This window comes from Astyanax mexicanus, chromosome 8 (genome assembly GCF_023375975.1).
Source record: "Astyanax mexicanus isolate ESR-SI-001 chromosome 8, AstMex3_surface, whole genome shotgun sequence".
In the NCBI taxonomy this organism is placed as follows: domain Eukaryota; kingdom Metazoa; phylum Chordata; class Actinopteri; order Characiformes; family Acestrorhamphidae; genus Astyanax; species Astyanax mexicanus.
In genome coordinates, this window is record NC_064415.1 from 30,072,071 (window position 1) to 30,095,098 (window position 23,028).

The 23,028-nt window shown below is 41.1% G+C and overlaps 1 protein-coding gene across 5 annotated transcripts in view; it reads left to right on the forward strand.

The window, feature by feature from the left end:
- The window catches only part of LOC103039837 (nuclear factor 1 B-type), a 112,339-nt gene that overhangs the window by 23,767 nt on the left and 65,544 nt on the right, over window positions 1–23,028 (forward strand). For all 5 annotated transcript variants that reach the window (XM_049481897.1, XM_049481901.1, XM_049481899.1 and 2 more), the window contains exon 2: window positions 2,347–2,878. In XM_049481897.1, coding sequence (XP_049337854.1) covers window positions 2,347–2,878 — 532 coding nt within the window. The remainder of the gene's footprint in view (window positions 1–2,346; window positions 2,879–23,028) is intronic.

The following is a 23,028-nucleotide window of genomic DNA, read 5'->3' on the forward strand; positions in this document are numbered from 1 at the left end:
ATCTAGATTTATTTTTTTTATTTTGCAATTTGCAAATAACACATTTTTGAGAACACTGAGGACTGATTGTTAAATGTCCACAACTTTTTTAAATCTTCCCAATATTTTCTTTTAATTTTTTTTATATAAATTTAAAAATACAGATAATTCTACAATAAGAAAATTTAGAGGCTGTTTTCTATAGGGCATAATCGAAACCGCACACAAATCCATTATTGTTATACATAAATATATATATATATATATATATATATATATATATATATATATATATATATATATATATATATATATATATATATTTATCATTTTTTAAAACAGTGTCCCATTTTTTAAAATCAGGTTTTATTTGTGAATGTACAGAAAAGCACCACAAAAACACAGATAATTCAGATATATTTCCATATGTTTAAACAAAACAGAAAACCACAGCCTGGCGCCATCTATTGTGGTAGACTATTGTATAGTATTTATATAATTTGAGTTGAGTTGTTTTCGTGTAAAGTTGTGGTGTGTGGTGTAAAGTGCGCTGTATGTAAGCAGTGTGGACTCGGAGTGTGAGGCTATCACGGGGTCGAGATAGGGAGTGCACTGCTGGCTGCGGTTTCTCAAAAAGCAGCCACTCGCCTGCATGAGGAACAATATGTGGTTTAACTCTTCCACCAATCTGTTACCCTCTGCCCTCGTTTAGCTTTCAGTCATGGAGCTTTTTTATTTGTTCATGAGAATTACTTCACGTTCTCAAATATGAGACCCGAGGAGTGTCAAAGAGTCTCAAGCTGTTAAGTTTTTACACCCAATTCCACTTTATTAAGATGACCTGTTTTAAATAGTATTTTTTTTATGTATTTTAATGTGTTTTTTTAGTATTTTCAGTGTTTAAGTTTGGCAAGAGTTCAGTATGTTGCAGCTGAACTTGTTTGTAAAATATTAGATTGACTGTAATTTCAGTGACAAAACAAATCAGTAATAAGTAAAAAGTTGTAAAAGTTAAACGTCGTAACTTTGATCTATATAATTTTTTATTGTTATTGCTAAGAATTTACTGTGGTTTCTACAGTCTATTTATAATAGAAGCAGACTTTGTGTAGTGCGTTGTGTAGTGCAGCTGAACATGTTGCGGTAGAGAAAGACGAAAACAGGCCTGTGCTGTATAAGACGACTGTAAAGCCTCGGTACACTGCTGTGAAATCAGGCCTCTCTTCATTTACAGCTTACTGGGCAGCAGACACCTTTAATGTCACTCTTTCTTCAAAAGATTTAGGGCAGAAGGAATGTGCGGCTTGTGCCAAGGTGCCATTTTCATTGTCCACCTTGGTTTGATTTTAAGAGGGGGCTTGGAATAATTGCCACACATTTGTGCTAACAAATTAAGCACCCCTGTTGGAACCCACAAAAATGTCCTGACGGCAAAGCAGATCCACTTACATGGAGATGTAAAACTTTCTCCCAGTTTCTTGCCTCGTTGGCCCTTTCAGGTTCTTAGGCTTATGTACATGTCTGTTTGTGTGTTTGCATTTGGTAGTGTGAGCTGTTTTACATGTACTGCTAATAGATTCTGTGTCTGCTGCACTTTCTCGACAGGCTTTGTTTGCTCCAAAAGGGTTCTGTGGGGGGAATGTATTGTGGGGCCGCAGTCGGAATGCAGGGCTGTTTGATAAGAAGGATAGAAAGTGCGAGGGGCACATGCTCTGGTGTGCCAACGTACAGCGGCTTGAACTTGGAGCATGCTCGGAAAGAGTGGGGAAAGAGAGAGAAACAGAAAGAGAGAGAGTGTGGCTTCTCTGACTGTCTGCTGTGTGCTGGCATGGTGTGAGCAGAGGAGGTAAACAGTGGCATCCTCCTTCTGTGTTCCTGCAACACCTGCAGATCCAAACAGGCCAGCACTGCCTCTGTAGCCGCAGCAGAAATGGTAGATGAATATTTTTCTGCTTTTACAAACATATCTTTAAATGTTTTTTATTAGAAAAACATTCATAAGCTGTAAAAAGGAGTCTGTCTGAAATGTATGCAAGATCATCTTTTGTGCATTGTTTTTCAGTTGTTTACTGTGTGTAATTGTTTTATGCACCTTTTGTGGTTTGGAGCCTTAAACTAAATTTGAGTGACTACTTACACCTCCTTTTGTTTGTCGTATAAATAGACTGTTTTGTTTGTTTTGTTTTCCAAGCAGTATGATTTTTTTCCTTTTTCTGCCTAGTGTCTCTTGTGCTTTTTGGCCGCGTAGCTTCTTGGCTAATTGAGTAGGGAACCTATGCCAAAAAGGTCACTTCTGCTCCTGTTTACTTATTTTCCCCCCTTTTTTTCCTGTCTCTCTTCCCTCTCTCTTTTTTACTCTGCTCGCAGGATGAGTTCCATCCCTTCATTGAGGCGCTGCTCCCTCACGTGCGCTCCATCGCCTACACCTGGTTCAACCTCCAGGCTCGGAAGCGCAAGTACTTCAAGAAGCACGAGAAACGGATGTCCAAGGATGAGGAGCGAGCGGTGAAGGACGAATTATTGAGTGAAAAGCCTGAGATCAAGCAGAAGTGGGCTTCACGCCTTCTGGCCAAGCTACGCAAGGACATCCGGCAGGAGTACCGTGAGGACTTTGTGCTCAGCGTGACAGGCAAGAAGCACCCGTGCTGTGTGCTGTCCAACCCTGACCAGAAGGGTAAGATCCGGCGCATTGACTGCTTGCGGCAGGCGGATAAGGTGTGGCGGCTGGACCTGGTGATGGTCATCCTGTTCAAAGGCATCCCGCTGGAGAGCACGGACGGCGAGCGGCTCGTCAAGTCGCCGCACTGCACCAACCAGGCACTCTGCGTCCAGCCCCATCACATCACTGTGTCCGTCAAGGAGCTGGACCTGTTCCTGGCTTACTACGTCCAGGATCAAGGTAAGCACACAGAACGGTGGCAGATGGACGGGAGGGTAGGAGGGAGGGAAGTGTCGCTGTTTGAGGCCGCACCTTTCTGTCGGGAAGGGCCTAAGTCTAAGGCTCGAGTGACTCATGCCATTTACTTATTCACACTAAATCTATTCTTTCAATTCATTCTAATACATTCAGGGTTCTAAAAACACTTCCCTATGACATTATACCTGACAGGATTTACATCATCAGACCTTCAGACTCCTGTTTACATAATGACATAAATGTATGGAGTTAATAATTTCACCTTACATATTTTGTGGAAAATTGTGATTGACAGTATTTTTAAGATACACAAAGCAACAAAAAACTTAAACCAGTGGAATAATCATAATAACAATAATAATAATTTTTATTATATATTATGTAATAATAACAAATATTATGTGTGTTTGAAAGCATCAGTAATATCATGAAACATAAAAACATACACTTGCATAAAAATAAGTAGGACAATTACATTGAGTTAGGTGAGCTGAAAAATAGTTTTACATATTTGGTATTGCATTTGAGCAAATACCTAAAAAGCAACTACATGAGTAACTCTTATTTGACAAGAAGCTTAAAATAAATATTTAGGGTGTTAATTGAGAAATATTGAAAATTTGAGATATAGAAATAAGATTTCATACATAAAGAGCAGCTCTAGGAAGCAACAAAATTTACACGTTTATGATATGTTAAGATTTCCCCTGGACTTAAGGCTAAGCATCTTGTCTGATATTTTATAATATCCTGCATCTCAAGTGTGCTATATTCATTCACTACTGAGTGTTGTGTTCTGCAACAGTTTTATTTTGTCTAATTCTAATTTTACTTTAGTTCTTGTAATCTATAACATTAAACATCTAATTATTGTAATTTTTTGGGTGTTTCAATGGTTTAAATTCCAGAAATTTGACACTGACAACACTTATATATTTTCTTTATTTTGTGTGTCTGTGTGATTAAATGCTATTCGTGAGGCTATGGGTTATCACCAGGATTGGCGCCTCCATTTTGTAAGAGTGGAGTGCCAGGCTAAGCAGAAGGCATGATGGAAGGACAATAATGGTTGCCACTGGCACCAGGGTTGGCATCACACTCTCTTTTGTGTCTTTGTAGGGTGTCGTGCATTCGCCCATTGGCACTCCCACTGCCGCCTCATTTTTTCTTATCCTGATTAGATCAAAAGGAAACAAATTTTAAAATATACACAGTCAAGCTTTATCTTCAGTCTTATTTTTATTTTTTTTATTTTATTTTTACATTTTTCTAGAAACAATTTATGCTTGTCTGTGTTACACTGTTGATTAAAGGATTCTTACTTGAGTTGTATAAATAGTTTATATAAATACTTTTTGAACATTAAGGTGAGATATGGGGGTTATGTGACAAAAGGGGATCTACAGTTAAAAGGTATTAGAAATTGACTATAGCGTTCGACCCTTCAGCACACTATCAACAGCAACATTAACAGTGGCGAGTGAATAAGGCTGGTGGGTTCTCTGTTAGGGGCTTAATGTGGGGCAGCAGCACGTTTTGCCCCCTGGACCTCGTGCCCATCTCCACACACAATGCCCTCACATTGTACCAACGCTCCCCGGGCGGCCATTTTGTTTGCGTTGTGCCAGGAGAGCGGCAGGGAGAGTGCCAGTTATAGGAGGATGGTGGTTGGCATCAAACCCTCTTTGTCTGCATGCATGCCTTTGATTCGTTAGTTGGCATCTGCAATGCAGTGGGCATGGCGGAAAGTTTTTGATAGCAGGAGAATGGCAGCCGCCATGATTTGTCTTTCAGAATTCGCACAAGGCATGCTAATATGCAAAAGCACGGACATCGCCAGCCATGTCTACGACAAAATTTGCAGACCGAAAAAACACTAGCTTAAATTATTATAATAATTCTGTAAAAGTGAAGCAATGTTGATGTTTATTTAGTTTTCTGAAAATGCCGTTTTGGTGTCTGCATGCTGCCTCATGGATTAAAAAAAGTATGTGCATAGTACTCAGTTTATCAATTTATTCCGCCACTGTTAAGAGTGTGTGGTCATGCTAGCATTAGCGTTAACCACAAAACATGGTACTTCAGTAGACATTAGGGCACATGGCTTTGTGCTTATGGGCAGAGCCAGAGTGAACTAGATGGCCTCTGCCACACTACCATGGTGAATGGGCAGTTGAATAGCCATCAGTGTGGGGGTAGGGAGAACAGGAGGTGGGGGTGGTAAGCTTAGGATATGGGCATTGTGCCATGTCCTGCCTCCATGCTTCTCCAAACCCACCACCACCATTGTGCCAGCCTGCACACACTGTTTGGGTCGTTCAGCCTCCTTTTTTCCCGAAACAATTGCAACACTGTTTTCATGGTCAGCACTTATCTGGGCTGAAACAGTTTAAATAAATTCAGGACTTTTTTATTCAATTTTGGTTATGCATCTGAAGAAAGACAGGCTGTTTTTTAAAGGTTGGGATGCAATCTGTTTTGTGAGATTCATGATATTGGCCTGGTCCAGATCCTGGTTACAGGAATCATACAATAGCAAAACACACAGATAGCTTTTCCGCCTTTGCTTACAAACTATAGATTAGAGAATGTGCTCATCTTTCAAAAATGTGTACATGCTAGTTCCTTACTGGCACTACAAGTCAAGTCAGGACGTGTGAAGTGATGAGCATCTGGCCCTGCTTTCGTTTCGTAACTCGGCACACACTCGATAAAAGAAACAAGTATTATTTTACCTTTGTCTTTGAAAGGAAATGTGCTAATGACACTGAAAAAATAGTAGTTTCTATAAAATAAACAATTCGGCAGGAAAATCTTCTATGAAAACCTTTCATCTTCATGATATTTGTTTTGTCTTTTGGTTCTGTTTTACCAAATAAACATCTATTTATATTAGGTAGAACTAGGTTATGTTGTTTATTATAAAATTAAATATTTAAATACATCTGGTGCTATTTAAATATATCTGGTGTTTTGTTCCAGATATCTGACCATCATTGTATGAAGACTGAATGCAGAATTTTGCAAAGGCTTTAATATTAACAATAAATTTTTTATATACTAAATTTGATTTAATGATTATACTTGAACGTTGCTCACACAATTGAAAGAAGCGATGTAGATTATATTATGCTTAGAAACACTCATTTTCATGTCAGTGCTTGTTAAAACAGGATTTGTGTCAGATTTTTTTCACATTAGAACTAAAAACTATTGATCTTTCCCAAAGGAATAATCTTTGCTTATCTTTGTCTAAGGAGAAATAAAACAGATATCAATACAGTTTCTACTTGTTTTTCTTCTCTCACTTTGCAGTTGAAAGCACTATATACAGTAAACCTGACATTTGAAAAGAAAGGGTTAACTGGATTTGGACATAAATTAGACAAACATGAGGCCTCTTTATGTACTGACAGCCTGCTTAAATATTTCTATGTGAAAGAGAATGACCGAAGAAAATCTAAGATATTACACTTGACTGTAGACCTAGACTCTTAGACTAAGAGGAGATCTTAACTTGAATATTGTTTTTTTAACAACATTAGACTTTGAAGTGTTTAAATCAGCCAACTTATGTAGAAAGGTGTCATGTTTTTTTTTTCTCTGTCCCTGAAGCAGTGTTTTATGGTTTTGCGGGTGGTGGATGGATTATTTCTCATTTGTTCTAGCGTGTTAAGAGGCCTGTTTTACGAGTGTGAGACTTAGCTTTTGGCCCCTGTGTCAGGACCTCGGCTAAAAGATGCGGCGGGTGTCCTGTGAAGTTTAATTGAGCACAACGGATTTGTGAAAACACAGAGGTGGCCTGCGGCGTGCAGGGGCAGACCGGGGGGTTTAGATGAACTGTGCATGGAAGGCCTGGGGGTGTACCTGAACCCCCACGCCTCCCTTAACCTCTAGACGTCCGGGTCAGTGGAGCGGTGGCCAAACCCTTGAATAAAACTGACCGTTTATAACACTCCCTCTGTGTGCCTGTCAGTAAGTGTGTGTGTGTTTGCTACAGAGAAGGGTGGGGGGTTGAGCTGGGAGGTTTGTTGTTTGCTCCCAGTTTTCCAGCTGGCTGAGTTTAAGGCAGAGTCAGGACTAGTCACATTGACCTAGAGGTCACCACCCCTGCCAGTGACTGAGTACAGCCTGTGAATCTCTCTTTTCCTCTCCCTCTCTGTTTCTCTCGCTTTTCCCTTCCTCACTCACTCTATCTCTCTTTATCTCTCAATTTCTCTATGTACAGCAGTAGTTTTCCTGGGGCTGTCCTAGACCCATCTTGCCCCATGTATACCACACTCAGTGTCTAGTCCAAAGGGACAGCTGCCCAGACACACACACACAAACACACAGAAGACCATGCTTACACCCAGAGCCACAGAAGCAGAGACGGTTTGGAACGCTGACAGCAGTCTGCTTAAAAAAAACGAAAACCATTATACGAGTACACAAGCGTAAAGGACGCCACTGCGCCGTGGCATTTGTTTTTGCTTAGCCGTTTATTTGTTTGTTGGCTAATTGTTTCCAGTGCGGCCTTGTGGCTGCGGTGGTTGTAACGCTGTCCATTGGAGAGAGAGTTTGCGGCTGATCTGTTTGTAGGCCTGCAGCTACTGACTTTCTCCAGAAACCAGTACAGATGGTCTTCTGCCTTGTACTCACTTACTCTTGTTCTCTTTTACTCTCGCTCTCTCTCTTTCTCCTTCTCCCACCACTAAATTGAGCATTTGTGGGTGCCTTGCTTTCAAAAAGAACAACAACGCACGACTTGGTTTCAGTTGTGGAAATGAAAGGCAATAGCTTCTGTTTGATGTTTTAGTACACTGGTGTACCGCCACATTAAGCATAAAGGGGGAAAGGAGGGAGCAATGTAAGGGGGTTGGAGGAGTACGAAAGGATTTGCCGCCACAACTTCAATCCACGATAATCTCAGCAGCCTGCGGGTATTTGTGAGTGCCTTTCTGTCGAGTTTCCTCTGATAAAAAAGCTTGATTGAGCAAAGCACACATTTCTTGCCTTGCTCTAGATACATTTGCACAAGTTCACTGCTGTTAGGAAAGAGCTTTACTAGAGACCTGAGCTTTGCACTGCGTGTTGCTAGTACTCATCTGAGCATGAGAGCAAAAATGCTATAGTAACGCAGTATGCCATAATTGTGTGTCTGGCTTGTGATATTAACTAGTGCCTTTGCCACGGTTTCAAGTACAAAAAGAAAAGAAAATCAAAGTCATCCGCTCAGTGCACTTACAGAACACTTATTGTAGTCAATAATTCAGTCATTTGTTCCTTTGCTCACTTTTCTCATTTTAAATGCTGAAACAAAATCTATAGCGCATAGAAAATTTGCTTTTTGATCACTCTCCCGTTCCTGCTCCATTACAGAATGGAGTGAGCGCTGCTGAGTGAGCTGAAGGTCATTTGGGGAAGATGCTGATTTATGTTTGTGCTGAGCAGGCAATAAGGCCTGTGCTGGGCTCTGGCTGCTCCGAACAGGGCTGGAGAGCTGATTAGTATTCTGCACGGCCTGCGGTGACTACCTCACGCAAAGCCATAACCTATCGAACACATTCCCTTAGTCTAATCCATTTAGAGCTCCCTCCAGCTCTCTGGCCTTCTTTATTGATTTCCCTCCCTCCCTCCATCTAAATCCCCCTCTCTTCTCCACCCCTCCCTTGATTTCTGGCTCTCTGCTCTGCCGTTGGTTCAATTCGGTATTTGGTGGTGTACTGTTACTCCACATACTGCTGCAGCGAAAGTGTTGCATTCCTCCACTTCTCAAGCCTGTCTGGTTTATTTCCTTTTTGTTCAATTTGCCCACGATTTAAGTTGTATTTCTGATAACATTTTGAACTTTAAATGTAAATGACTTAATTTGGGTACCATCTTTAAATAAATAAATCTTAGCTTTATGTATTCTACCCCTTTCACATGCATGGTATTGCTTTACTGCTTTACTAAGTTTTGCTTATAGTGTGTTTACAGTTCTCGGTGCTTGTCCTGTACTTTCTGTTCTTTGTCTCTGTTTTCACTCATCACCCCCTCCCCACAGTCTTTGCAGAGAGCAAGATCTTGTAAGCAGTTTCATGGTGGAGTTTTCGTTGGTTTGTATGTGTGTGTGCACACATGTATGTGCGTGTCTGTATCTTTTCATTTTGTGAAACTCTAGTGCTAGCCTTTAGCTATGAGCACACTGTAACCTCCAGTGCCTTCTCACAGAAACATTTATGTGTACACAACACCATAGCAACCACACCCATGCCATTGTGGTATGTATGAAGTAATTAGTAATTGTGCAGTTTGTGGGGATGTGTATTAGTTTGGAATGCTTTACTACTTTATCTAATGAGGGCCATGCAAAATGTCTAAAAAGTGATTCACAATTCAGAGGTGACTGAATGTGTGATTTTTTGTCTGAAGTTTTGCCTGTTTATTTTTTTTAGCAGCTTATCTTTTATCTTCAGCATGCACTTTTTGTGAATACCACAGCATAAGTGCACAACCCAAAATCCTTTGCTGCTCTCTGGGGCCCTTTTGACAAGAGGAGCAGCACCAGACCCCCTTCTCCGTTTTTTTCCTTGCCTCCCACGCCTCCTTCAAATAAAGACGGATGGCTCCATCCTTCTTTACTGTAGCTCACTGTATGGGGTGTCTGGGTCCTGTCCTTTCAGCACCGCCCCACATCTTTCGTTCCCTGCCCCACGTCGACTGGGCAGCAGGAACCAGTCATGGTGTCCCATTAGTCCTCTATCCACTAGACACTCTTGCTATACCACTATGCTTATGCTGCTCGGTCAAAGAGAAGAAGGCGGGTGAAGGAGAGAAAGATACTTGGAGAGAAGTTTCTTAGAAACTTTAAATGAGGATGAAAGAGTTTGCTAAAGGGAAAAGTCGACACTGAAAAATATATGTAGGATGCAGGTAAAGAATGGTAAAGAGAAAGAGTCTACATTCCTCCATTGTGGGACAGTTGGTGTCTTTCACATCTCCATGCCGACGGGCATCCTTCATGAGCGGGACGGCACATGAATGGCTGCCATGGCGGGCCAGAGACAATCAGGGAGGTTGCCACGGGAGACAGTGACTTCTCCCCCCTCTGCCCACAGTAAAAAGTCTTTTCATGGAAGACAGGCCTCAGAATGATGGCCGCCTCCTCTTTTGTCTGGTCTGGTACAGTACCCCCCGCCGCTGAGACGGACGGCCCAGAGCTAGCCGTGCAGACGAGGGGTGGGCAGCTGTGACCGGGTTTGGCCTCAAGTCTGTCTGAAGGGGGCCCAGCAATGCAAAGCCATAAAACACAGCCTTATAGGTGACAGAGAGGCGGACCATTACTATTGTACGTGTAAGCGTTTGCACAGAACATCTCAAGCTATTGTTGTTCTTTAGTTTCTAAAAGTGCTCTCTTTCATGAGTGTCTAGTTGTAGTTATGGAGGCTGAAGTCCATCACATTTTGGTGATTTCTGTGCATTTGAACAGGGCTCTAATTTTTTGAATTGTTAAGAAAGCATGACTTTGCACAAATCCAAGTCTTCAGTATGGAAACTTGTAAAAAAACTTATTTCAGTGTTGAACAATTAAGCATACAGTGATATATGTTCTACCTCAAAGCTCAATCAAGTACATAGTAATAATGGTTAGTCTCCGAAAATGGTTGCTGGGCCTCAAATAAATTATTGTTGGTTCTTCAGTTGGCATTCTGTAAAATTCAACAATGTAAATTCCAAGTCACCCCCTTCCAAGTGGTGTAGCCATCATTTGTTGATCACCAGTTTGATCCCCAGTAGGCACAACTGGTCTTCCTCTGACTGAGTAGCCAGTTTCAGTGCCTGTTATCTGATGTTAGCATTCTCCTCCAAGCTGTCCAGTGGCTTTGCTAGTAACTAGTGGCTTGCTTCCTACTAACATTTGCCCTCTAAGCACTGGTGGCGCCATGTGATAGAGAATCCTAGCTACCGTGTGGGAACTGGAAATGGCTAAAAATCGTGCTGAAAAACAAAACAAAAAAATGAAACTCAATCCTCTGCAATCTCTGGGAAGACAGATGTCAAAACACGTCTGGACTGTTACTTTCCCCTGTGATAATCACATCCTGTTTTTGCACGGATTCACTGTGTAAAGACAGAATTTAAAGAAGAAAAGACAAATAGAAGATAGAAGAGACTAGCGCATGGAGAGTTTATAGCAAAGAGGGATCATTTGAGATGAAGGGAATAGAAAGTGCAAGAACTTGGTATTTGGACAGCAGTTGATGATCTCACTGTCTCCAGGGCTTTCTCTTCTCTCAAAACCCACTGTAGAGCTTTCCTACTATCTCGTAATGGTTAAAATATGATCTCAGTGCTGTCTGTTGTTACTCCTAACCTCAACAGTCAGCATTTGTTTGAGTCTTTAACCCTTTAAACATCCCTCTACATTCGGATACAGTTATCAGTTAACATGTGTCCCAGCGCATAGGGTTCAGGATACGGTTGATTGTAGAATCTAGAGATCTGTTGTAAAATCAATACTATTAAAAATAAAATACTATTTAAAGGGCGTGATACTGATGCTACTGGTGCTTCTTCACTCTTTTGTCTTTCAGAGCAATTGTCTTTCCTTTCAATCAGCATATCCGGTGACAGTGCACTGCAGAGGGTTCTTGGAAGTTGATGTGTAAAATGTAGAGTGGTGCGGAGTGAATGCTCGGTTGGCACTGATTAAAGCCAGTGCGCCGGTAACAGGGCCCGGTAACGGAGACGCTAATGAAAGCTAGGCTTTAACGGCTGCGTATGGCCCTCGTTATGAGCACCCACGCTGAAAGGATATACGTGCTGCCTCTAGATTACTGGAATTCTTCTCAAATTGGTCTGCCTTTCTGCTTGGCATAGGAATCTCACTACCATTTCCGCCCTCCTCTCTACTCTTCATTTGTCTAACTTTTGCAGAAAGTACACCCCCCCGAATGCACCACACATACTTGCCTGCCTGCACCTAGGCCCCCGTAGCCTACACTTAGACAAAATCAAGCGTACAGACTGGCTAACCACAGACGCTATACAGCATCTGTCCGCAGGGTGAGTGTATTTTTGAAAGTGAGCAGTTAAATTCAGGCTCCCGAATTCATGGAAGATTGTAATTAGGACTGTTACATGCGTGCAGACCCTAAGCCCACAATTACATTATGCGTTCTTTCCCAAAATAATAACCTAACGACACAGGCCAATTACAGCGGTAGTGCAAGAACAAGTGGATTTTTTGAAAGATACTGCTACATGAATGCTAAGCAAAGAATTAAACTTCTGTTGTTTCCTGTTCATTCATTCGTTCATTTATTCATTCATGCTTTTTGTAAACAGGAGTCCTGATTAGTAGGATTGGTTAACTTTGAATGTCGTGCATGAAAGTTTTGGGGCCGTGGGTAAGGGAATTGCATAGGAAAGAGATGCATTGGGCACTGAAGAGGCTTTTTCTTTGTGATAACTGGGTTGGAAACGGTCGCTGTCCTCATTCATTCCCATAGTCCCTTTACACCATGTAACCCCATTCACTCTCACACATCACAACACACACCAGTCTAGAATTGCAACATGAGACTTCCTACAATTCACTACTATGTCAAGTGACATGCATTCCTGCGTAGGTTATATTTTGTAGTGTCAGTGCTGTGCTCTAGAACAATGCCAACTTAGCTCAGAAACAGACCATGAACCTTTGATTCTGGGTGAAGAGGGATTAGAGGAAAGTTCACCATTGTTCTCCCAAAGAGAGATTGTGTCTGTGTTAGCCTTTCCCTTACATTGACATATTGTGTTCTTTATTGCTAAACCTTAAACCCAGAGCCTTTTTGAGGATGTGAGGGCAATGTGTAGGGGAGAGTGTGTGTTTGAGTGTGTGTATATGAGTCAGAGTAAAAAAACATAAGGAGAGAGAACAATGAAAATCTCAGCACATTTGTATTTATTAAGAAATGAGAAAGATTAGCTTCATAAAATGAAAGAATTAAATAAAAAGAGAAGTCTAGACAGTGGGAGTCATCCTGTGCTTTTCCTGTAGTGCAGATAGCAGAAAAGCCTGAGCTTCAGATTAAGATCGGGTCTCTGGACTGAAAAGAGCTGGACAGATTAGCTTTTATCACTAACCCTAGAGCTTGGCCACATATTAATGCACTTAGGCGTAATTGAGGGAGATGTGGCTTGAAAATGCTGATTGTGGCTCAGGTTGAGGTCAGGGCAGTCTTATCAGTCAGGCTAGTCTGAGACATTAACTCAGACAGGGAGGGTAACTCACTGTACATCACTGGCTGTGGTTTGGCTATGATAAAATTCTATATTGTTGCTGTTGCGCAAAAAGCAGCTGTACGGGAGAAGGAAGAACCATTTTTGTTTATCCAAAATGTTTAAATGTCTTGAGAAACATCTTGCTTTCTACTTTACAAACTGTGAAAAGGCTAAAAGGCATAAGCAGCCTGACTCAGTCTTACAACTCTTAACAAATGAACTAATGGCACTGAACAAATGGAACACAGAGGGCTCAGAGCAGGAAAAATTAGTCTGAGAAGAGGAATCGGAGCAGTGTGTTTTATTAAAACATCTTCATCTGCTTATGCTAAAGTATCTGGCAGTGCAAAAGCGGCAGGCTGAGGCTCGAGAGGCTCAAAACCAGGCTCACCATGTGTGTCTTGTTAAGGGCAGTTATGACAAATGGCAGCAGCTGTACAAACTAATCTCTCTGTAGCTTTCACACATGGCGCCCAATTAACAATGGGCCACTGTCGGACTCTAATCCACAACCAGCCAACCTGCCCCTACTCCTGCTGGCCCTAGCCAACCTCAGAGTTTTAGAAAATAAAGAGAGAGGCAGAGAGGCAGATGATATTTGGTCCAATTGACATCAGATTGGATGTCGCCTCTATGTTGGTATAGATCAGAAGATCAGTGAAGATTTGAAGTCAGTGTAACACACAAACAGATGTATGCAATTTTAAGCTAATATAGTCTAAATATGTTCCTCCAAACACTAGTAAATACAGACACATTTTCCCGCACACAGCTGCAGTGCTACTGGCCGGGGTGTATGTGCAGAGGGAAGTGGCTTGTCAGGGGCTACATTCCCACTGGGTTTGTAATGATGAAGTGCATGTTGCTGTGGTCACTGTCAGCTGGACTGCACTCAAATGAATACACACTCTTCATGAGACTAATGGCCTTCCTTTCCTGAGCTGGCATACAAATGGTTAGAATGAACGACTGCCTCCCTTATACTTCCCTCCATTCAGGTTTTACTTACGTGATTACTTGATTTAGAAATAATCAATTAGATTACTTGACAAATGGACAGTGCTTAGTTTGTATAATGCATGTTTTAAATTCTTATTCTAGTCTCGCCTACAGTAAGAAATAGAGTGTGACTGACCCAATAATTGACTTATTTTTTTAAAAAGGACATATTGCTAATTTTCTCAGTGCTTGTATACATACATTTGGGTATCTGTGCCTATACACTTCATATGTCCTAAAACATTTTATTAGAGTTATACCGCCCCACCAAAGTTCTTTGCAAAACTTTAATGTATTATAATGCATTTTTAAATATTTTGAAAATACAGCTGAAAATAATAACTGCAATGTGAGTGTATATCGGTCCTAATTTGAGCAGCTGGATAGACAGGCTGATAGAGCACACTGCAGCTGTAAGAAATGTGAACATTTAAGCTAACTTCTTTGGGTGGGTATCGGTGAGCAGTAGGTGTTTATAATTAAAAGAAAAAGACAATTAAAACAGCCTTTCTGAATAGGGCTTTTTAGTCATAGTTCTATTTTTATATTCTATTATATTCTATATTTTAACCAAAGAATATCACATTGCTATTGTTTTGTTTCGTTGTGCTACTTTGATTTGCTGTAATACTTTAATGTAATACTAAACTAACTGATAACAGTCCATGTCCCAGTCATAGCATTGCTCAGCCATTCACTGACTGCAGTAGTATAAATAATAGTTTGGCAGTCCCATTTAGTGTAGGACAATATTCCTAGAAAGCACACTCTTATGGATGTATGAAAGATGAAGAGGGAATAAAAAGAATGTGGTAAAGGGAAATAGCACTTTTTGTCAGATATAAGGTGGCAAGGAAGTGCCAACAAGCCTAAATGAAAAATATATCAGTTTTTTTTTCCACAGCATCCAAGAACAATTAGATCTAGCCCCTCTGGCTGTGAATCCCAGCTCATGGACAAAGCCACAGAGTTCTTGCCCAGGCCAACAGAGTGAGAGTGAGAAGGAAAGAGGGCACAGCAGCAGCTGGGAAAGACTGTGTGTGAGTCCTAACCAATATTGGCAAGAGTAGTAGTGACTAACCTGGTTGATTTACAGCACAGTGTCACACACAGTAAGCCAGGCTGGTTAATTACCTACCACATAAGTGCTTTTTTTCCAGCCTAAAAAGGGTTCAGAGAAAAAAAAACTGAAATTTGCACATGATATGACTATTCTCAGTCAAACCTTTCTAGTGGATAGCTTTATAAATAAGTTTTAGAAAACTTAGTTTGGAAAAGAAAAAAAAATACACCTGGTTCGGGTGATACACTAACAGAGAGATACTGTAACAGGGCAGATAATAGAGTAGCTGTATTATACCCGCTGCGTTTTTTCCCCCCTTTTAATAAGGATTAATCAAATGATGAAAAGCGATCCGGCTGGAAGGAGGGAAGTTGGAGGTAAGCGGATCTGCCGTGCCCTTAAGAAAGTTTATGTAATGTGAGGATCTCCTGGCACCCATCTTAGCCTCTTTTCTCTTGTTTTTTTCTTTTAATTCTTTTTGGTCATTTTTTTGCAAAGTTATGGCTGTTCCTTTAAACATGTAAGAATGATTGAACTGGTTACAGTTGAAAAAATAAGTGTTGTGAAATTGAACAAATTACATGTGGTAGTTGTAGTGATTATAGATGGTACTTGAAAGTAATAGCAGGTCCTAGATAAGTTATTGTGGCAGGGCAGTGAACTGCACAGGCCTTTCAGCAGACACACACATGCACACACACCACAGCAAGAGATCCGCTGCACCTGCAGAATCAAAAAGTACAAAGGACCACCGCTAGTCATCCTGCCTCTTTGCCTGTTCGGCATCTCCCAAGGAGATCCGATCACCAAGAGAGTTTTGTATGTGTGTGTGTGTCAGTGCAAATCACTGGTTTCTAATAAATGACAGTGGATTTTACAGCTTTTGTGACGTTCTCTTCACAGGAACTGCCTTGAAACCTTTATAGCATCTGTAAATGAATGTGTGCTTATGTGGAACTTAAGAGGGAGAGGGAGACGTTGGGTTCATGGCAGGACTCGTCGTGACTGATGTCTTCCCGCCTTCCAGGTGCATTGGGCACATCTGATACTGCAGTCATACGAACAACACCTTCACACAACTTGAACAGAGCTCACACACACACAGACACACACACACACACACACACACACACACACACACACACACACACACACACACACACACACACACACACACACACACATACTTCACATGCCCTACAGGTTAATCTGCCCAAAAAGACGTTTAGACTCATTTTATTGGTGGATCTGGAATATGCATGTTATTGCATGTCCTCTGCACTCTTTATAGGCATTCTTTATTAATCCTTTGAGATAAGTGTGAAGATTATTTAACATAAAAAAGTACTTGTAGTTTTGGGACACCTGTTCATTTATTTGTTTCTTCTGAATTCAGGGATCTTAAACAAGTTTATCCTGTATTTGTTGGAGTAACTGTCAATGCTGTCCAGAAAAGGCTATGTACAATATTTTGGAGCATTGCTGTGTGGATTTGATTGCATTCAGTGGCTAGAGTGTTAGTAATCACTACCCCACATCACCCCCAACGTATTCCCAGTTCATTCCTAAAAATGCATTGGCTGGAGCAACATTACTCCAGAGAACACAGTTCAACTGCTCCACAGCTCAATTCTGGGGGGCTTTTTACCCCTTTTGGCTAAACATGGATTTAGGTATGGTTCCAATATGTTCATATTTTATTGGCAGTAGTTGTGCACAAGGACTAGACAACCAGACTATAAAACATAGTTTCAGTCTTATCCGGAGCTGCTCAGCTCTTATCCATGTTACATTTTGATCAGACGGGCCATCGTTATGAAGTCTGGGTTGCCAGTGTGAATTGGGCACCCTATTCTTGCTTCCTTAATCAAGAACATGTTCTCACCCTATAAGCTGTCATGCAGTCACATCGCCACAGACAGTGTGTTGTACCCCAACAAAAAAGGCTTTAAAACCCTCAAGAATAGGGCAGTATTTGTGAAGGCACGCCTGTGGGACCCCCACCCCTGGTGTCTACATCTTCATCGCTGCTCTTTGTTGGGCTGCGGCGGTCCTGTGCACTGAAAGGACTCTGCCGTCACCTGCCAGACCGTAGGAATGTTAATGCCGTGGCCTTGATAATTGGATTTTACACAGACCGTCTGTGTGAAACCCACACACACACACACATGCACACGTCTGAGCATGGATCCTTTGGCTCACTATTGTTCGGACCTTGGCTCAGAAAGACCTCAATAGAACCTGACTGTGTTTGTATAAGGACTCACGACTCCGTAAAGAGTGTTTACAGTGTGTGTGTGTGTGCGTGTGCGCACACAAAGCTGTGATAGAAAGACGAAGAACAGGACACTTGCCTGTCTGCTGGCTGTTATGGGTATCCCTTTAAGTCTAGAAGAGAGGGAGTGAACGAGGGATGATTGAAAAGAAGAAGAATGTAGAATGAGGAGTGATAGCTGGACACTTCCAAATACTTCCAAAGCAAGGTTCAGTCTAGGGTTTTGTTTAAAGTGTACATTTTCTAAAACACTTTTAATCTATTTATTAATTTTAATTACTTTTATTTTGAAATTTTAAATATATTACTTTAATATGTCATATTTTGATTATACTATTTTATGGAATAAAACTCGTCACAGAACAGTGTACTTATAAAAGGTAACCAATATTGCACAGTTCTAAAATATACACTGTTTAAAATAAATAAATTATAGTTACTAATTAAAACATAGTTTGGTATGTGTCTGTCACAGTAAAGACCAATTCATACCTTAGAATGTGTAATGCTTAGTTTTAATCAGACTATTTTAAAAGTCACAGTTAAATGCACATAATATATAGTCCACCCTCAGGTAGTTTGTCCGAAAGTGTACTAAACGGTGAAATTTAAACAGTGAAAAAACACTCTCACAAAGGTCCCCTTTTTTTGTAAGGCTGATGAAAAACTAGGCAGTAGGTCATAATTGGCTAACAGCTCACTTTGGCAAACTTCAATTGGATGTTGTGACTGAGGGGCTTCAAGTAGGCCTAAGCATGTTTGAAGGTAGTTGGGAGGAGTTTATTTCTAAAACCATGCAACAATTACTTATTGTCCAAAACTAATAGTCTTGATTACCTATGTTGTTGAACAAGTTCCTTTTAATACAACTCACGTAAGTTGGGAAGCAGTTTGTCCAGAGGTTTATGTAGAGAGAGAGAATAGGCAGGGCATAAACAGACGTGTTCATACAAATTCTCACAGAATGCTGAAGTGAAATCAGTACAAAATCCTGGACATTTTACTTAATTTGCAAATATCAGTTGGATACATTTTTCATATGTCAAAAAGTGGATGTCTGGGAAAAAAATGGACGCATGATCATCTTAAAAAAATAAAACTTGTTTCACTTTTTTTTGTAATTACACTATATTTAAACCTCTAGAGTTTAAGCCCAGTTCACCCAAATTAAAGGTGAAACACTCTTGACATTTAGATCCTGTAAGTTTTGCACTCCCCTTAGTCAGACACCAATAAGCCTGAACTAAGCTTCGTTTATAAGGCTTATTACTTGCTAAAGGCTAACAGCAGAAGATTTTCTGATGGAATCGTTATCAATCAGGACGAATACACATACTGTTACACCCCTACTCGTCAGCCATGCTAAGTAAATACAGCTCTATAAGTGACTTTCTAAGTGAGCCCTATGCACAGAAATTGAATAATAAGTGACTTACATGCAAAGTCCGATATCAATAATTCTACATTTAGAGTTTACGAGTATTTATAGAAATGTGTTAGAAGTTTCAAAGTACATGGGCAAGTAAGAATAATTAGGGTTGTTCCAGTCGTGTTTATGAAGTGTGTGACCAGAGAGCAGTTGGAGGTGTTAGCTGTGTGTGTGTATGAGTGTGTGTGTGTGTGTGTGTGTGTGTGTGTGTGTGTGTTCAGGATGTACAGGCCATGGTTGCCTCCCTTGCTCGGGCCTCTTGCTCCGTTTCCCCTGGCTGTAGCTCACTCTGCTCCAACATCTCGGCTTTAGTGACCTAAATTCTTTTAATTCACCTCAGAAGACCCTGCTGCCCGGCAACCAGCTGCACCCTCCCACCACCCACACACACATGCACACATAAATCCTTTCAGAGCTAGCGTGCAGCTAATGTATGGTTTGTTTATGTATAAGCGTTCTTTCCTGTCCATACAGTACGAGAACAGTGGCGGATTTGTTCTCGCTAACTTTCTTTCCTGCAAATGTGGCTGAACAAATGCTTAACACTCAATGTTTAACACTCAAACTCCAACACAAGTTGGAAGAATGTGTTGTGTTTGGCATGTCCTCTTTATTTTCTTGTAATCAGTGACAGAGTGAAGCATTTACAACAATTACCTAAGCCAGGTTGACTCACAGCTGTAGTTTTGGCTCTCTGGTAGAAGAGAGAGAGAGAGTGGCAGATTCTGGCATAGCCTTGCCTCACCTACCCCAACAAATCCTCTCGTTTCTCTACGGTGAGCCAACAAAAGGAAACAAAGCAAAAGTATGATGTCCAAAAAAAATGTAGTTTTCTGTCTGAGTAGCTTCATCTGTAAGACTACTATGCTGCTGATTTTGGAAAAGTCTCAGGCCCAGTCATGAAAATAGTTTCAGTTTATCTAGTAAGGATCATTGATAAATAAAATGTAAAATAAAAATAAACTTGTAGTACAATGATGTAAAAGTGCAATAATGTATATAGATATCACAGATTTGCTTTCTGGTCTTGTGGATTTCTAAACACTCCTCCAGCAGCTTAACTTATCTCTGGTACTGGTTACTTATCAGTAAGCTCATCCAAAACAGTGCAAGATTGCTAAGTTGTTCCTTAGTTATAAAAGTGGGGGCATTTAAGGTTTCCTGATACATAGTGTTGTGTGTACTGAGTATACATCGTAGAAGGCATTACCATCCTCAGTTAACAGTGCAGTGGGTGGTAATGATATTGCCTGAATTGAACAGATATATGACAAGAAATTACAGTTTAGTGCAGAAGGCCCTACACGCATATATCACAGGTCAGTGCAGTGTTCTTTAACTTCCATGGGACATGGCAAAAATCATGGGACATGATTGCATTTGGCAGTGCGCATACACATAAACTGTGCACATCTGGTACATATTTAGACTATGTGTCATAGGAGAGATTTTGAAAGGGTTAAGCTAAGAAGCTGAAGAATATAAAATCACACTATATACTGTTAATATTTACTAACGTTTATGTTTATTTGTGTAGAAATATTTACAGTCTGAATAAATTGCATGAGACTTGGTCTAAGACTTGCCTGATACTGTATGTTTAGTTTTAAGTTGCCTGTCTAACTGTTTTCATACTACAATTCTTTGCTATTTGTCTCTATTTCTCTCTCTCTCTCTCTTGATCACACAATTACTTGGCCTCTCTGCGTGTTGGCCCAGTTGTTTCATAGAGCTGTGGAAGCTGTAGGTGAGCCCTCCGCCGGCTTGACTGTCAGCCAGGGGCTTGTTGTTATTGGAGCAATCCACTGTGGTCTACTAGTTGAAGCAGCTGATTGGACAGTTTCTACTCGGCCCCCTGTGAGTCCAGGCTCGCTCCATAAAACAAAGTCCAGCACAAGCCCTGACCACCAGGAGAGCTCACTCTCACACTCTTTCGCATACAGTAACACACAAGCACACCCACCCACCCACATACACACACACACACACACACATACACATAAAAATGCACAGCGATCATAAAAATGTCTTCCTCATGCCTTCTCAAAAGTGCATCTGGTTAGAAATTTACAGTGAGATAATCATCAACAGTCAGTTCACATGTTGAAGCTTCAACGGAAAGGAAGTGTGGATTGCTAAACCAGAGGCGTGATACATTATCAAGAAAGTTCAAAGGCCAGCCCAGGTGTGTAACAGCTCGAGGAAGTTGCTGTTAGGAGTTTTTATGTTTTGCTCTCTTTTGCTTGAGGAGATTTGAACAGTGTGTCTTCCAAAGCATAAACGTCCTCAAGCGATGATAACTGAGAACATTCAAGTTGAATGAGCTAATGAACGACCATGCTGAATTATTAAAATCCTGTTAGTGTGTCTCCATTTACAGTTTTAGTAGCGCTGAAATTAAGTTAACTCTTAACTGTTGTCTCAAAGTTATCAAAAGCACCTACATTATTCTTTTCCTGCAAGACAAAAAGGCGAATTTCATTATTTTAAACATTTCACTGTTTCAGTTTAATAGCTGCGGAACATTAAGCCGTGTGTTGTGTGCGCTGTGGGTCTGCAGCTGCACATGTACAGTGTGTGTGTGAGATGGAGTATTTATAGTGAGATGTTGCGGAACGCGCGGCCCGATCGTAAAACACCTGTGTAAACATTCGGTCTATCACTCTAATCCAGTCAGCTCTCTCTCTCTTTCTTGCTCTCTCACTTGCTCTCTCTTCTCTTTATTACTCGTTTTTCTGTTTTCTCTGTCTTTCGGTCAGTTCTCTTTGCCTCTCTCTCTCTCTTTCTCGTTGTCTCTTTCCCTGGCTCACTCAACTCTCTTTATCTCTCTGTCTCTCTTTCTCTCTCTCTCTCTTTTTCTCTCTCACCCACCTTTCTCTCTGTCTATATATGTCTTTAACGTCTGTTTTTGCTCTCATCTTTCTCTTTTGTTCTCATTTTTTATTTTTACCCACCTCTTTCTGTCCCTCTCTCTGTCTCTCACTTATTTCTTCCTTGTGCACCTGTTTGCCTCCCTCTTTTTCAGTATGTCTCTAATTTGTCTTCTTCTAGGTCACACACCTCTCTAGCTCTTACTTGTCTCTTTTTCACACATACCTCTTTTTTATCTCTCTCTTTCTTTTTCTTGCACCCTCTCTCTCTCTCCATTACCAGGTCAGAACATGAGCAGTGTTCTGTGCCCCTCCCTTTCCTGCAAATGAGAAAAATCTCCCCTCCCTCATTTTTCCTCCTTTTTTTTCCTGAGTAGAACAATGAGGACACGCGCTGTTGGGAGGGGACCCTCAGTGTGGCCCCTCCAACCCTTATATCCTCTGTCCAGGAAGAGAGTGTGTGTGTCTCTGTGTGTATAAGAGGGACAGAGAGAGCTAGAGAAAGAGAGAGAGATGCACGCAGACCACGGGGGACCTCTAAATGTCTGTAAAGGGGACTGCCGAAGCGGAACCCATTCCCAGACCACCACACACATACACACACACATGCATGCTTACATGCATGGCCGTTGTGCCTCACTACTTTTCCTGTTCAGGGGAACTCCAGACCCTCCCATCCTCTTTATACCACGTCAGAAATGACAAACAACACAACTAGGCCTGATAAGATCACACTGCCTCGGCTCTTTAGTGTAAATACCTTCAGTCCTCTTGATAGTGCCCTGCATGCCCTTGCAAGCAACAGCTGTATCATGTAGTGGTCGGAAGCTTTGGTAAGGTGGTGTACATTGTGATTGTGTAAGAAAATATATTAACCCATAGAAAACTAGTATGATAACTGTTGCTTTTAATATGATTATATAGTATACACTGCATGTCAAAGGTCATAGGACAGCAACATGTACATTGATCATGAATTGTTACTTAATGGAATAGCTTGGGAACACCTACACCTGTACAAGTTGTAAGGTGAGGTTGAGCAGTGGCAGGCAAGCTCATGGTGATGTGAATTATCATAAAAGTTCAAACGAGGCCTGATAGTGTAGATGTGAAATTACGTGTCTGAAGTTGTGGGGGCATTTAACATTGCTTGATTCACAGTGTCATGTGTACCAGGAATATGTCATAGAACATATTACCACCCACGGTGCACAGTTCAGTGGATGGCATTGATTGTAACCGACAGCATCTGTCGAGAATTGG